Source organism: Pituophis catenifer, unplaced genomic scaffold (assembly GCF_029215685.1).
Source record: "Pituophis catenifer annectens isolate HBS135680 unplaced genomic scaffold, rPitCat1.0.hap2 SCAF_8, whole genome shotgun sequence".
NCBI lineage: Eukaryota > Metazoa > Chordata > Lepidosauria > Squamata > Colubridae > Pituophis > Pituophis catenifer.
Genome location: NW_027256888.1, coordinates 56,183,275 through 56,196,229, shown reverse-complemented (window position 1 = coordinate 56,196,229; position 12,955 = coordinate 56,183,275). Strand labels below are relative to the sequence as shown.

General features: G+C 34.9%; 1 protein-coding gene across 1 annotated transcript in view; it reads left to right on the top strand.

Moving 5' to 3' along the window:
- The window catches only part of GATB (glutamyl-tRNA amidotransferase subunit B), a 33,637-nt gene extending 23,471 nt beyond the window's left edge, over positions 1 to 10,166 (top strand). The window contains exons 10-13 of the mRNA XM_070948897.1: positions 136 to 269; positions 1,382 to 1,460; positions 7,784 to 7,918; positions 8,717 to 10,166. Of these exons, the coding sequence (XP_070804998.1) occupies positions 136 to 269; positions 1,382 to 1,460; positions 7,784 to 7,918; positions 8,717 to 8,842 (474 nt within the window). The 3' untranslated portion in view covers positions 8,843 to 10,166. The remainder of the gene's footprint in view (positions 1 to 135; positions 270 to 1,381; positions 1,461 to 7,783; positions 7,919 to 8,716) is intronic.
- Positions 10,167 to 12,955: the final 2,789 nt, after the last annotated feature.

Sequence of the window (12,955 nt, the reverse complement as noted above, 5' to 3'; positions counted from 1 at the left end):
AGTTACTTGAACTGCTGGGAATTGACAAAGGATTGACTATATCACACATCTGATGAGTTCAAATCTGAAGATATGGTTTGTTTATGGGAAAGTTGATTTGGTTGCTATGTTTAAATACATTTTCTTTCTTAACAGAATGAAGATGGCTTAATGGATTTTTTTGAAAGCGTTGTGAATGCCACAGAAATGAATCCCCAAAAAGTGATTGGCTGGGTTATAAATAATTTCCTCAGTTACCTAAAATTTTATAACATGACTGTAAAAGAAAGGTGAGGTTTTAGATTTTTCATTTTGGTCAAACAGTTCTTCTATGCCAATAATTACTTTTTCAAACTAATAGCATCTTCTGCTGACATATGGGCATATGAATAAAGGATTCTGTGATTCTGCTTCTATCACAGCAGAGTGCATGGTTCAGTTTTTCATCTGAATATTTGTTTTGTTAGAGCAGACTTATCCCAAACATTTGCTAAGGGAGAGAAGATCCACCCCTAGGGAAGTAAAGTCTCCCATTATCAAGATAGGAAGAAAAGAAAGGAACAAAATGTAAAATAAGGAATATCCATAAGAGTCTGTCCCAATTTGATGCTTTTCAGATGAGATGAGAAGAGCCCATTTCCCAATATCTGCAGACAGCATGGCTGCTTGCCAACATGAGAGTTATAACTTGAACATCTGAAAAATATTGTTTTATGAACAGCTATTTACATGCACTTATATTAGAATGCACATATCAATTACCAATGTATTATTTCCAATGAGATACACCACCAAACTTATTGACAATGCTGACCTGTAACTCTGCATGATGAAAGTTGGATTAAGGCATGTATAATAAAAATTTAATGTGTAATATAAGCAAAGTACTATGAATCTGAACTTGTATTTCTGAGACTTTCTATGGTCATGGATTTGCAGGACTAACTGTGACCTTTTGTATGAAAACGGTCATCTGAAAAGGACACCTTTCGTAAGACAACAAAATGGAATGGAAAACGTAGAATAATAACAATGTACATCCATTCAAATAAAATACTTCTGTGTGCCAGCTTATAGTAGTAGAGTATGTCAATTTATATGACTACTTTTGATGTGAATGGGGGTAGAATTTTCACAAATAAATGGTCAGACAAAAAAAGAATACAGAAATAAATTGGCAGTTGAATGAATATTCTTGGAGAGAAGAAAAAGGTAGGAGGAGGCAAATACATTCATTAGCCTTTTGGTATTTTACTTTTGGAAACTGCCACATCCCCTTTCCAGCAGCAAGGAAACAATAGCAACAATATTTTTTGTGTATGTGATACGAAACATTTTATGATATTTATTAATCAAGAAGGTTGTATCATGTCTAATTTGTTTTATATGCTTTATGGTTTAGTCCAGTCACTCCTGTTCTTTTGGCTGAACTACTGGACCTGGTATCAAGTAGAAAAATTTCATCTTCAGCAGCGAAACAGGTATTTCTTTGGAATATTATTTTCCCATAGGGCTTCTTTATGTCAAGGTATATTTCAATCAGATGTATAATTTATAATTCTGATTCAATTTAAACAACCCAAAAGGATAGATTTCTGCTATTTCCACAAACCTCATATGTGTGTTAAGATACTAGGAATGGACAAGCAGTGTGGGTTGCTGGTATGAGAAGTATTTCCATATTATGACCCTGACTTAAATCCAGTCTTAAATTTTATTTGAACAATGGACATATGGTCTAGCTTCAAGTCCAAATGAGATGTGACAAGACTACTCTTGATTTCAAAAATTTCTTTTGGAGATTGGAAGGGTAAAGATCAACTGACCTTCTTAATTGTTCTTCACCAGTAAGTTGCCTGTCAATTATCTACCTTTCACCTATTGTCTTCAGATGATCAAAAGTGAAAATTTGCAACAACGTGATGGTATTAAATTAGCAGTCAAAAAGTAATGAAGACATTTGTGTCCACTTCTACCTTGGGTTACTCCTTGATTAAAGAATGCAGCTTCTGTGGAGTCTTCAAGTTTAAAAAAAATGGAGCAAACTCTACATCGGGTGTCAAACTCACATCGTCATGGCGTCACATGACGTATCGGGACTTTTTCCCCATTTGCTAAACTGGGTGTGGGCATGGCCAGCGCGTGATGCGTCTGGTCTACAGGCCGGGAGTTTAACAGAGCTCTACATACTCATCACATAGAATTTTGGTTCCATCTAAGAGAAAGAGTGTTTTTTAATTGATGTTATAAACATGTATTTGGCCTTATCAGTTAATTTGAGAATATGATTAACAAGGTTAATTTATTTGAATATGTTTCATTGGCTATTTTCAGTTCCATATCTTTTAGTGTATATTGCAGTACATAATACAATGTGTACAAACAATAGTTGCCTAAATGTTCTTTCACTAAGATGTCCTATGATTTATTTTATTTAACTAAATTGATTTTTTTTAGTATGACTGAAAATGGTTAATGAAGCTAGTGCAAATAAGATTTACCAAGAGTTAAACCACTCAATTCCTTATGATTAGCAAGATATAATTTTAAAGTGTTATTAAGAAGTGTCTTAAGAAGTGTCTGTTTAAATTTGAATGTTCTAATAGATATAGCTCTTCATGCTTTTATGGAAAAGTGTGTGTGCATGTGTATATATATGCACACAGTTTTGGCCATTTATTTTTGCTAGAGCAATGTGTTCATTTTCTTTGCCAAAAGTAGCTTCTCGTACTATTAAGAATATAGTCTCTTTGAGAACAGAGTCCTATGCAGATGGGGTGAACAATTACCCAAAAGTAAAAATGCAAAACTATAAATATACCCATACAGCAACAAAGTACTACTGTAAACAGAATAATTACATAATATAGAATTTCTTAGCCTGAAATGCCAAACTTTCAAAGGCAAGAAATGCTCCTTCATTAGATAAAATAAATGGGTACATCTTAGCTGAAAGTAAATATCCTGAATTGTTTTATTAATCTGGAGTGTTGATCCACTATATTGTTCATCAGAATGAAAACCATCTATTCTCTAAGGGATATTACTATTTAGCTCATTTTAAAATTCAGAAAGGAAAAGTTTGGAATTAACTGTAACTTAGTTTTCAGTTTCTATGACCTATCGGTTCAGCACTCTTTTTTTAGATCCATTTTTATTGACTGTATTTTTTTCCTTAAGCTATTCAGGTTTTTGTCAGTATGGCAGCCCACTTAATCAATTCAGTAAAAAGATACTAGATAATGGTTCCTTACTAAATGTGATTTTCTAAAGAATAAATAGATAAGGAGATAAGGTAAGACAGGGAAGCATAGCTAAACATATTCTCCAGAAAGTAAAAATATATGGCCCATGGCTACCTTTAACCATTCTTCAAATAATAATGTACTTGGTAGTGATATCTTGGTGTGCAGATAGGACTTGATTTTTATGAATATTTCTGAAAGTCATAGTGTGGATGGCAATTGTGATATGTTTAGCTTTGTTTTATTTCTGTAAAAACTACCTACCCTGGGCAACTTCTCCTACCAGCTCATATGGTTCAATCTGTATCTATTCCTTGTGAGCTGCTCTGCCTATGCTTTCAAAGTCACACATGGCCTCCAAAGCCAAACTAATTTTTAATGTAAAAAAATTATAAAAATCCTGGGATATTTGAAAAGCAATCATACTGAATATTTAAACTGTTTAATTTAAAATTAATTCAATTTCCTAAATGTCATTAAATGAAAATCAGTGCCCAATATAATAGTGCTGACTGTAATTATACTACTGGGAAGTTGCTCAGCTCTTTTATCTTCCAAAACAAATGGGAAGACCTCTTACAATGAAGCAAGGCAGTGTCCTATATAGTAAAGGATTAAATGTCGATTTTAATGAGCACAAGATCATTATCTTCAAATATTTCAGTCTCTGAAACATCTTTTCTCTGGTACAGCCCTGATTCTTAAGGCATCTATTATCTTTGCACTACAGTCTGGTTGTACTGTACTTATATTTCTTAGGAGTACAAACATTTTGATCTTAATACTTTATTTAAATCAATAAATTTGCTGACCATTTTACCACTTTGTTTTGCCTTTAGGACATACTATTCCTTCCCAAACAAATGCAAATTTTGTACAGTGGCTTTACATTGTTAGTAGGCTGTTGTCATCCACAGCAGGACTAGTGCAGCTTAATAGAGAACAGAATCAGCTACAGATCATTGCATTAAATGTACATCTATTATTAACCTATTGAAGATACATTACTAAATTCTGGGACAGTATTCTTGCCTGTAATAAGAAAACTGTACTGTACTATTATTCTTAAGTATAACACAGTAAAACTGTTAATTCAGTTGTCTAATTTTGTTAAGGAATTGCTAATTATGTGTGGAATTGCTGCATTTGAAACATTTTTAGCATATATAAATTAATAGTACAGAATTTCCAGCATGACAATCATTTTGCATGAGCTGATTGCAATAATCCAAGCATTGTATTATTTTTTCACGGGAAAATTGAGAAGAAACAGCTGTTTTAAAAGGGCACCTTCTGTGTCACAGCGTGTTATGTTTGAAACAGAAGCACAACATAGAAAATGTTCAAATCATGTTTCTCTTTTAAGTAGTTGTTTCTAGAGATTGTTACAAAGTGTTGTAGCTTGACTACAAAGATGGAGAGCATCATAACATTAGGAAATAATTATTGCAGACTGATACATTGTTGCATACAGTTGTGCTTTATAGAATGAATAAATTGGTTATAGGTGCTATAGATTTTGCAGTACACGTAGTCCTCATTTAGTGACTGCCTAGTTTACCCACTGTTCAGAGTTATGGCAGTAATGAAAATGTAACTGTGACCAATTCTTGCCTTTTTAGGTCTGTAAAGCAAAGGACAGGTGACGTAACTTAGTAAGCACAGTTGCAGTTTCATTTAGTGACTGCTTCACTTAACAATGGAGGTGCCATTCGAAATTGTGGTCCCTAAACAAGGACTACCTGTATAATCTTCTACAGCTTTGTAATATATAGTTTGGTTTAATTATATAACTCTATTCTATTTTCTTGCACTGATCAGAAACTTTCTCCCATGACTGTTTAGCCAACAATTCTTTTTTTTAATATAACGTTTTATTATATTTTATAAAAACAAACAAATATTTAGTACATCTGTGTTATCTTCAGCCGTTCTTCTTCTTCTTCTTCCAGAAAAGGAAATTTCTTTTATCTTGCTCTTCATACAAACCATTTTAACATCTCCTTACTAAGACAACATTCTGCCTATCAAATTTTTAAATATAATCATAAAACTTTTATCTTTTATATCTCTTTTCCAACCAATGATAAAAACAGTTCCATATCCTATAATACTGTATCTCTTCCCTATCTTTAATCATCAAAGTCAATCTATTCATTTCTGCACAATCCATAATTTTTTTTATCACCCCCTCTTCCAAAGGTATTTTCTCTGTTTTCCAATTTTAAGCATAAACAATTCTTGCAGCTGTTATTACATGTATAATCAAATAAGTATTTTCCTTACTAATCTTTTCTGGAAGAATACCCAACAGAAACAGCTCTGGTTTAAGTTCAATACGTAACTGTATCATCTCTTCCAACCATGTTTTAATTTTATTCCAATATTTTTTTTGCTTCTGGACATGTTCAGCACATATGATAATAAGATCCTGGTAGCTGATGACATTTCCAACATTTAGCTGATTTGTCTTTAAACATTTTTGCTAACCTCTCTGGTGGCATATGCCATCTATAAAACATTTTATATTGATTTTCCTTATATGCGGTGGACATCATTTATTTATTAATTTATGATTTTATTGTACTTGTTTCTTAACTTGTGTTCGTCGCCCTGAGTCCTTTGGGAGAATGGCGGCATATAAATACATTTAATAAATAAATAAATAAATAAATAAATAAATAAATAAATAAATAAATAAATAAATAAATAATTCCTTTCCCACATTTTAATTTAATTTAATTTTAATTTAATTTAATTTGATTTATATGCAGCCCTTCTCCGGAGACTCAGGGCGGCTTACAATGCGTTAAGCAATAGCCTTCATACTTTTGTATATTTATACAAAGTCAGTTTATTGCCCCCACAAACTGGGTCCTCAATTTACCTACCTTAGAAAGGATGGAAGGCTGAGTCAACCTTGAGCCTGGTGAGATTTGAACTTGCAGTAATTGCAGGCAGCTGGTGTTAATCACAATGCTATTAGTCTGCTGAGCCACCAGGCCCTGTTGCCATTTTTCAAATTCAATAGAGTAACCAAAATTTCTTCCCCAATCTATCATTGTTTCTTTTACTTGCTCCTCTTCCAGATCAATAAACAGCAAAAAATTATAAAGTTTTTTTTTTATTCTCTTTCTGTTCCTCTGAGTATCCTATCCAACTCAGTTTTTTCCAAATAGAAACCAGGTAACTTGGCATCTTTTTCGTATCTTATTCTTATCTGCATATACATGTACCAATCTATCTCAATCCCTTGCTCTTCCAATTCTCTTTTCTCTTTCAATTCCCCCTTATCCGTTAATAACTCCTTATATCTAATAATATTTCCAAACTTAAAAATATTTGGGTGAATTAAGGCTTCCATAGTTGATATAGCCAACAATTCTGCGGGAATGAATTTTGCTATTTCATTTGATTGTGACATATACAAATGTCTCATCTGTGGTATCCTCCCCAGTCCAAGCTTCACAATGTATTCATAATGATGAACAGAGAACCCAAATAATTCTCTAAGTGCAAATATGCCCTAAAAGTTAAAAGGTTCAACTCACTATATTCAAACCGTGATGCGGACTATATTCATACACATTGGTTAGCATGTAATGTAGAAAATGGTTCTTTTATTTCATTTAACCTCCTTTTCTAAGTAATTGGATAATCCTAAATTTTTATAGAACTAACTGATGAATTGATACTATTCTCTTTAATATTATCAAGAATAGGAGGGAGGTGGAGGCAAATGATTGAATTGTAGAAAACCCAAACTAAGGAGTGTTTTCTTATATAAAGCCTCAGAACATTTGTGAGCTAAAGGAAAAGTCCATTCAAGCCAGGAAATACGTTTTAAGTGATGGCAGGAATTATTACGAATGCAGTTTTTGTTTTTGGTCCCTACAACCCAGTGTTGATTGCTGGTGACCGCCTGGACTGGACACATCCCTGCAGTCTTCTTAATAAGATTTCAGAAGTAGTTTACCATTGCCTTCTTCCTAGGGCTGAAAGAGACTGACTGGCTCAAAACTTCATGGCAGGATTAATGGTCACAATCTTCCAGTTTCTAGCCTGTTGCCTTAACAACTACAACAAACTGACTGTCACTGAATGCTATTAAAATTTAGGAAAACCTTTAAAACAGCTCAGGACGATAAAAATGTTTCCTAATTCTAAAGTAGAGGTACTGCTGCTGCTATTAGCTGTGTTTTAGCATGACTGAAAAGATGAAACAGGAGTTGCATGATCTTTCAAGAGGGCCCTAAGCAAAACTAAAACAATCAAAACAATTTGGAATGAAAATAATAAATAGGACACAACTATAAAATTGATAGTCTGCACAGAAGTCTCCTTATTTGAAGAAGTAGAATAGCATTTGAATTAAGTGGAAAACCAAACCATGAATTTTCTACCTGTCTAGACTGGTATCTCTTTTGAGTAACAAGGGGAATTTTGAAGCCTTAACAGCTTGCCTTTTTTACCTTCTTTGCCTTCTCAATTTGATCTTGCCTTCTGAAAGACAAGAGGCATTTTTCAACCATCAATTTTCTTTTATCTTGATGCTGCAGGTGTTGGAAGAGATGTGGAAGAGGGATGAGAAGTCTCCAGCTCTGATTGTAAAAGAAAAGAAACTCAATCTAATCCTGGATTGGAATGAACTTGAGAGCATCTGTCAGACTGTGATGAGAGACCATCAGAAAGAGGTGATATTGATCACAGACCAGGGAAATTGGGAAGAAAGAGGTTTTGACACTTTAGGGTGGGTAATGGAGATACGAAATGTAAACTGCCTTTACCATTCAGATTACTATGTTGTTTGGCAACTCTTGAGAGAGAAAAAAAATGGAACAAATTGCTTTGACACATGAAATGGCCACAAAAGACAGAAACTGACCTAACAACCAAGACCTGCTTGCTGGGGATGGCTCAGATTACATGACTTGAATGCTTTTTGGACAGCAAAGAGGCATTTCACTTTTGTATAAACGGTGTAAAAACAATCCTGTTTGTTCCTGAACATATAGCTCAATGCTGATTTTTCTGAAGCCTTTAAAACAGGGGTGAAATGCTATCGGTTCACTCCCGTTCGGTCAAACCGGTAGTTTAAAAAGCTACTGGTTTGGGCAAACTGGTAATTAGCTACCGGTTCTGTTGAACCAGCAGTTTAAAAAGCTACTGGTTCGGGTGAACCAGTAGTTTAAAAAAGCTACCAACTGGTATTTCCGATTAGCTGTGGGGTGGGATTTAACTTTGCTAAAGCAGGATTTCCTGCTTTCTAGCAAAGCTAAATCACAGCTGATTCCCCCCCCCCCCCGGCTGTTCTACTTACCTTTCCAAGCCTCCTTTTGGCATGCAGTGCGCAAACGTGGCCAGCGAACTAGTAGCAGGCCAGTTTGGATTTCACCATTGCTTTAAAATAAAAGTTATTCAAAGATGTAGTTATATAATAATGTTCAGTACAATCAATCATAACCCATTATGTATGAAACTTCTCTATTTAGGTGGCAGAGATAAAGAGCGGCAACCTGAAGGTTCTGAATTCCATAATTGGACATGTCCAAAGAACCACAAGAGGACGATCAGATCCTGTAACTGTGAAACAAATTCTAGAGAAGCTGCTATCATAGAGGACTAAAAATTATGTGTCTGATCTACTGTTCTTAACATTCTCAATAGCATCAAACCATTGTGTAAGTTTTAATGCAATGCTGAGACCAATTTATCGTTTTTAGCCATTTTTCTGGGAGGGGGAGCATGTTAGGTCCTCTTATGTTCCTATAAATTCAGAATATAAACTCTACAAAGAAGAAAAAAGACTGCAGTGTGCATGAGTTTTCTGAAACCTGCTTTTCTAATATTGTGGTATATAGCAAAAATTATACATTTTTGATATCTGGATATTAACTATAGCCTTCTAATGCAGCTTCTTATAAATAATCAAATCATTTCTAGTCTTGCTTCAAAGAATTAAACAGAATTAGCAGGTGAAGCAGATAGAATCATTTTCTAAACTAACGTAATAATGGATCTTCTAGCTCCAGTCATTATTATTTCTTACAGACTCAATTCTTTACTGACTTAAGCCTTGTGGCACATCCCTAAACACTGGTGGGGTTCCCACACTATTCCAAAATTTTAAGTTTTTAAAGTTTATTTATTTTTATTTATTCTATCTTACCTTTATTATTTTTGTAAATAATCTAAGATGCTGAACATATATTCCTTCCTATGTTCCCCCCAACAATTCAAAGTCAAAAATAAACTGAGCGTCAACAGAAAGTCTTCATTTCCCATAGATAGAGATCGTCTTCTGAACCTTTGTGTTGCCATCTGGTGGTCAGCCAGGAGAGGAATTATTTAGGACTCTTAAGATAATAGACTCAGACCAAATGAAATAGCAAAAAATAAAATAAAAACAATTATTGAATAATAAGAGCGCAATAAAGAAAGAAAGGCATACCAATTTGTATCTCGTCAACTTACCAAAAATGAAAAAAGGACGTGGAGCTGTCAGTTGCACAGAACTTTTTTTCCCCAGGACTTGATTCACCATTGATGTTTAAACTGTTTGTGGGATTTTACCACCTTTTTATACTTAAGAGATAGAAAGTAGAAACAGTAACACAAAAAGAAAACAGACCATCTGTAAAATGCTTTCTAACAAAATAGATACTCTCACAACTTTGTCAAAAAAATAATACAGTATTCTACTACATGCTCAGGGATGCAGTGGCTAAGACGCTAAGTTTGTCGATCGAAAGGTCAGCAGTTCAGTGGTTCGAATCCCTAGTGCCGCGTAACGGGGTGAGCTCCCATTACTTGTCCCAGCTTCTGCCAACCTAGCAGTTTGAAAGCACATAAAAAATGCAAGTAGAAAAATAGAGACCATCTTTGGTGGGAAGGTAACAGCGTTCCGTGCGCCTTTAGCGTTTAGTCATGCCAGCCACATGACCACAGAGATGTCTTCGGACAGCGCTGGCTCTTTGGCTTTGAAACGGAGATGAGCACCGCCCCCTAGAGTTGGGAATGACTAGCCCATATGTGCAAGGGGAACCTTTACCTTACTACATACATAAAGGCTATTTACTGTTTTGCAAGATGATAATCAAGAGAGATGTACAAAAGAATACATGCACAAAACAAACAAGATTCAGGTAACCTGTGCTTGAAAGCCAAATACACATTTTGGTCTGGATGCAGAATGAAATCAAGCTATTGTTGCGTTGGGTTGGTCAACAAATTGATTTGGTTGTTGCAGGCGGAAGTGAGTTTTTGTTTGCTTTTGAAGTCGGATAAATAGAGAAAAACCAAACCGAGGTGCTTTCTTGATTATGGTTTGGGCCTATAATGCTAGTGGTGATGTATGCAATCAGTGAAAGATTAAAAGTTAGAGGCTAATCCTTTGCATGACTGTTTTAACTTTATGGGGGAGCCATGCTCTTTCTTCCCGTCAGCCAAATGGACAGCAACAGCAGTGCCTGATAAGGAGCCAGAGAGAGATTGGGGATGGTGAGCCCTGGGGAGCTCCTAAAATGACAGTAAGGGACAGTAAGAAAAAAACAGTGCACAGATGTAGAAGGCAGTAATCTAAATCTGTCCCTGCTCAATTTGTATAAGATATCTCTGGATCCTTCCAGGTGGGACGACACAAAACTTGACACTTTTTCATTTTGCTTAACTTAAGTAGTATGATGCATTCAAAACAGTTTCTCAGAACTTGTGAGATGTGGTTATTTGCAGTTGGAAACAATTTCCGTTTAAACCTAATCCAGCAATAATTCTAGGAACAACACTTACCGTATAAATCAGAGGGGTGCCATTAAAAAATACTACATTTAAAATATCCCATTTCATATTAAGCAATGTGAAAACATATTCTATGACCAGTTTTTTATTTAAAAAAAAAAAAAATCAAGCAACCATGTTGCATGATTTCTGAACCTATGCATAATGAACTTGTTTTTTCCATAGTGCTGCTTTTGCATAACACCCTGTGCAAAAGCATTGTTGTAATATTTTGAATTTATTAACACCATAATTGTATATTGTTATCGATAAAAACTTACCTCAAAGTGTGTGGTGCTCATCTTCATAAAGAAACATAATATATATAAAAATATAGACATTCAATTTAAATAGAGGCAAATAAATACCCATACCCAGAAAAAATTGCTGGAAGTACCCTGGGCTCCAACTGGATAAATGGAATTTAGTAAAATAGTTTATTTAAATAGTTAAGGAATGCTGTTAACGCAATACTACTGAAAAAGTATTTCAGAGATTGCTTACTTCTTAAATGCCTTTTTTGGTATAGTACCCATCACTGAATTATCCCAAATAGCTTACTTATGCAAGCAATCCAGAGCCACATTAACCAAGATGCAATTTTCCCTTTCCCTGAGATGGCATTTATATCAGAATAATTACAACACTACAGCTTGAATTAGTGCTATAATCATGGCTGGGTAATTACAGCAGTACACTGCAGCACTCGATTTCAGAGCCTTCTGAAAGATTTGTGGGCTTTTGATGTGTGAAATGCAGCCCAGAATAGTTTTCTTAGGTCTTATATTCACAGAGGTATATTGTCTGCTCACAGCATTTTTGTGACTGTAATATTTACTTTCCAATGTTTATAATTTCATTGTTTTCTACTTTTAAAAATTTCTCTAGTAACTTGTAACAGTAGCTCTATATAGTAAAAGGAAAATATAAATTGCTGTTGTCTCTTTGTTTATGGAGTCTTAGCTCCCTCACTCTCCAAACTCAAAGCAGCCTCCATACAAATCAAAATGGTTTCTCCATGCGATTATTAGAGGGCCTCACACCCGTCTCAATGGCACCTAAATGACATAAAGGTCACAGAATCACAGAATCACACAACAGAATCACAGTGAGTGTGGTGTGGAAAATATTTAATCAGCGTTGCCCCATCACACAAGCTATGGTTTGAATTCAACTAGAGGTAGTCCTCAACTTACAACCATTTATTTAGTGGCCATTCAAAGCCACAATGATACTGAAAAAAGCTACCTACAAACGTGTTTTACACAACCATTGCAGCATCCCCATGGTCACATGATCAAAATCCAGCTGCATGGCAGCTGGCATGTATTTATGACAGTTGCACTGCCCCGAGATCATGTGACTACCATTTGTAATTTTCCCATCCGACTTCCAACAAGCAAAGTCAATGGGGAATCCAGATTCATTTAGCAACTATTGCAATGATTCGCTTAACAACTCTGGCAAAAAAATATTGTAAAATGGGGCAAAACTCATTTAGCTCACTGTTTTGCTTAGCAACAGAAATTTTGGGCTCAGTTGTGGTTGTAAATTGAGGACTACCTGTAACATGGTAAAATTCTCATGTCCTACATACACTATATAACCACTAAGCAAATTTACTCTTCACCCTGCCATTTTAAGGCTTATGAAAAATGCAAATGGAGAAAACATGTTTGTTTCTTGGGAAACTCCTATTACAAGTATATTGTAGTGCCACTGCTGTAGTAGCTTACTTTTATTCAAAAGGAGATTAAAAACAATAGACTGGTTTCACAAAGGTGATTTTTTTTTTTTAGTGTTTCAGAAGGAAAATGTAGCAGCCCTTCTATCGGTCAGACTTTGGGGAACAAGGAAGGATGGCGATCTCTTTTCTTCTTCTCTTTTAGACTTCCCTTGTTGCTTTCTCTCCATTCCTAAACCATATCCGTTCCCAATCACCAATGTTCTTTTTC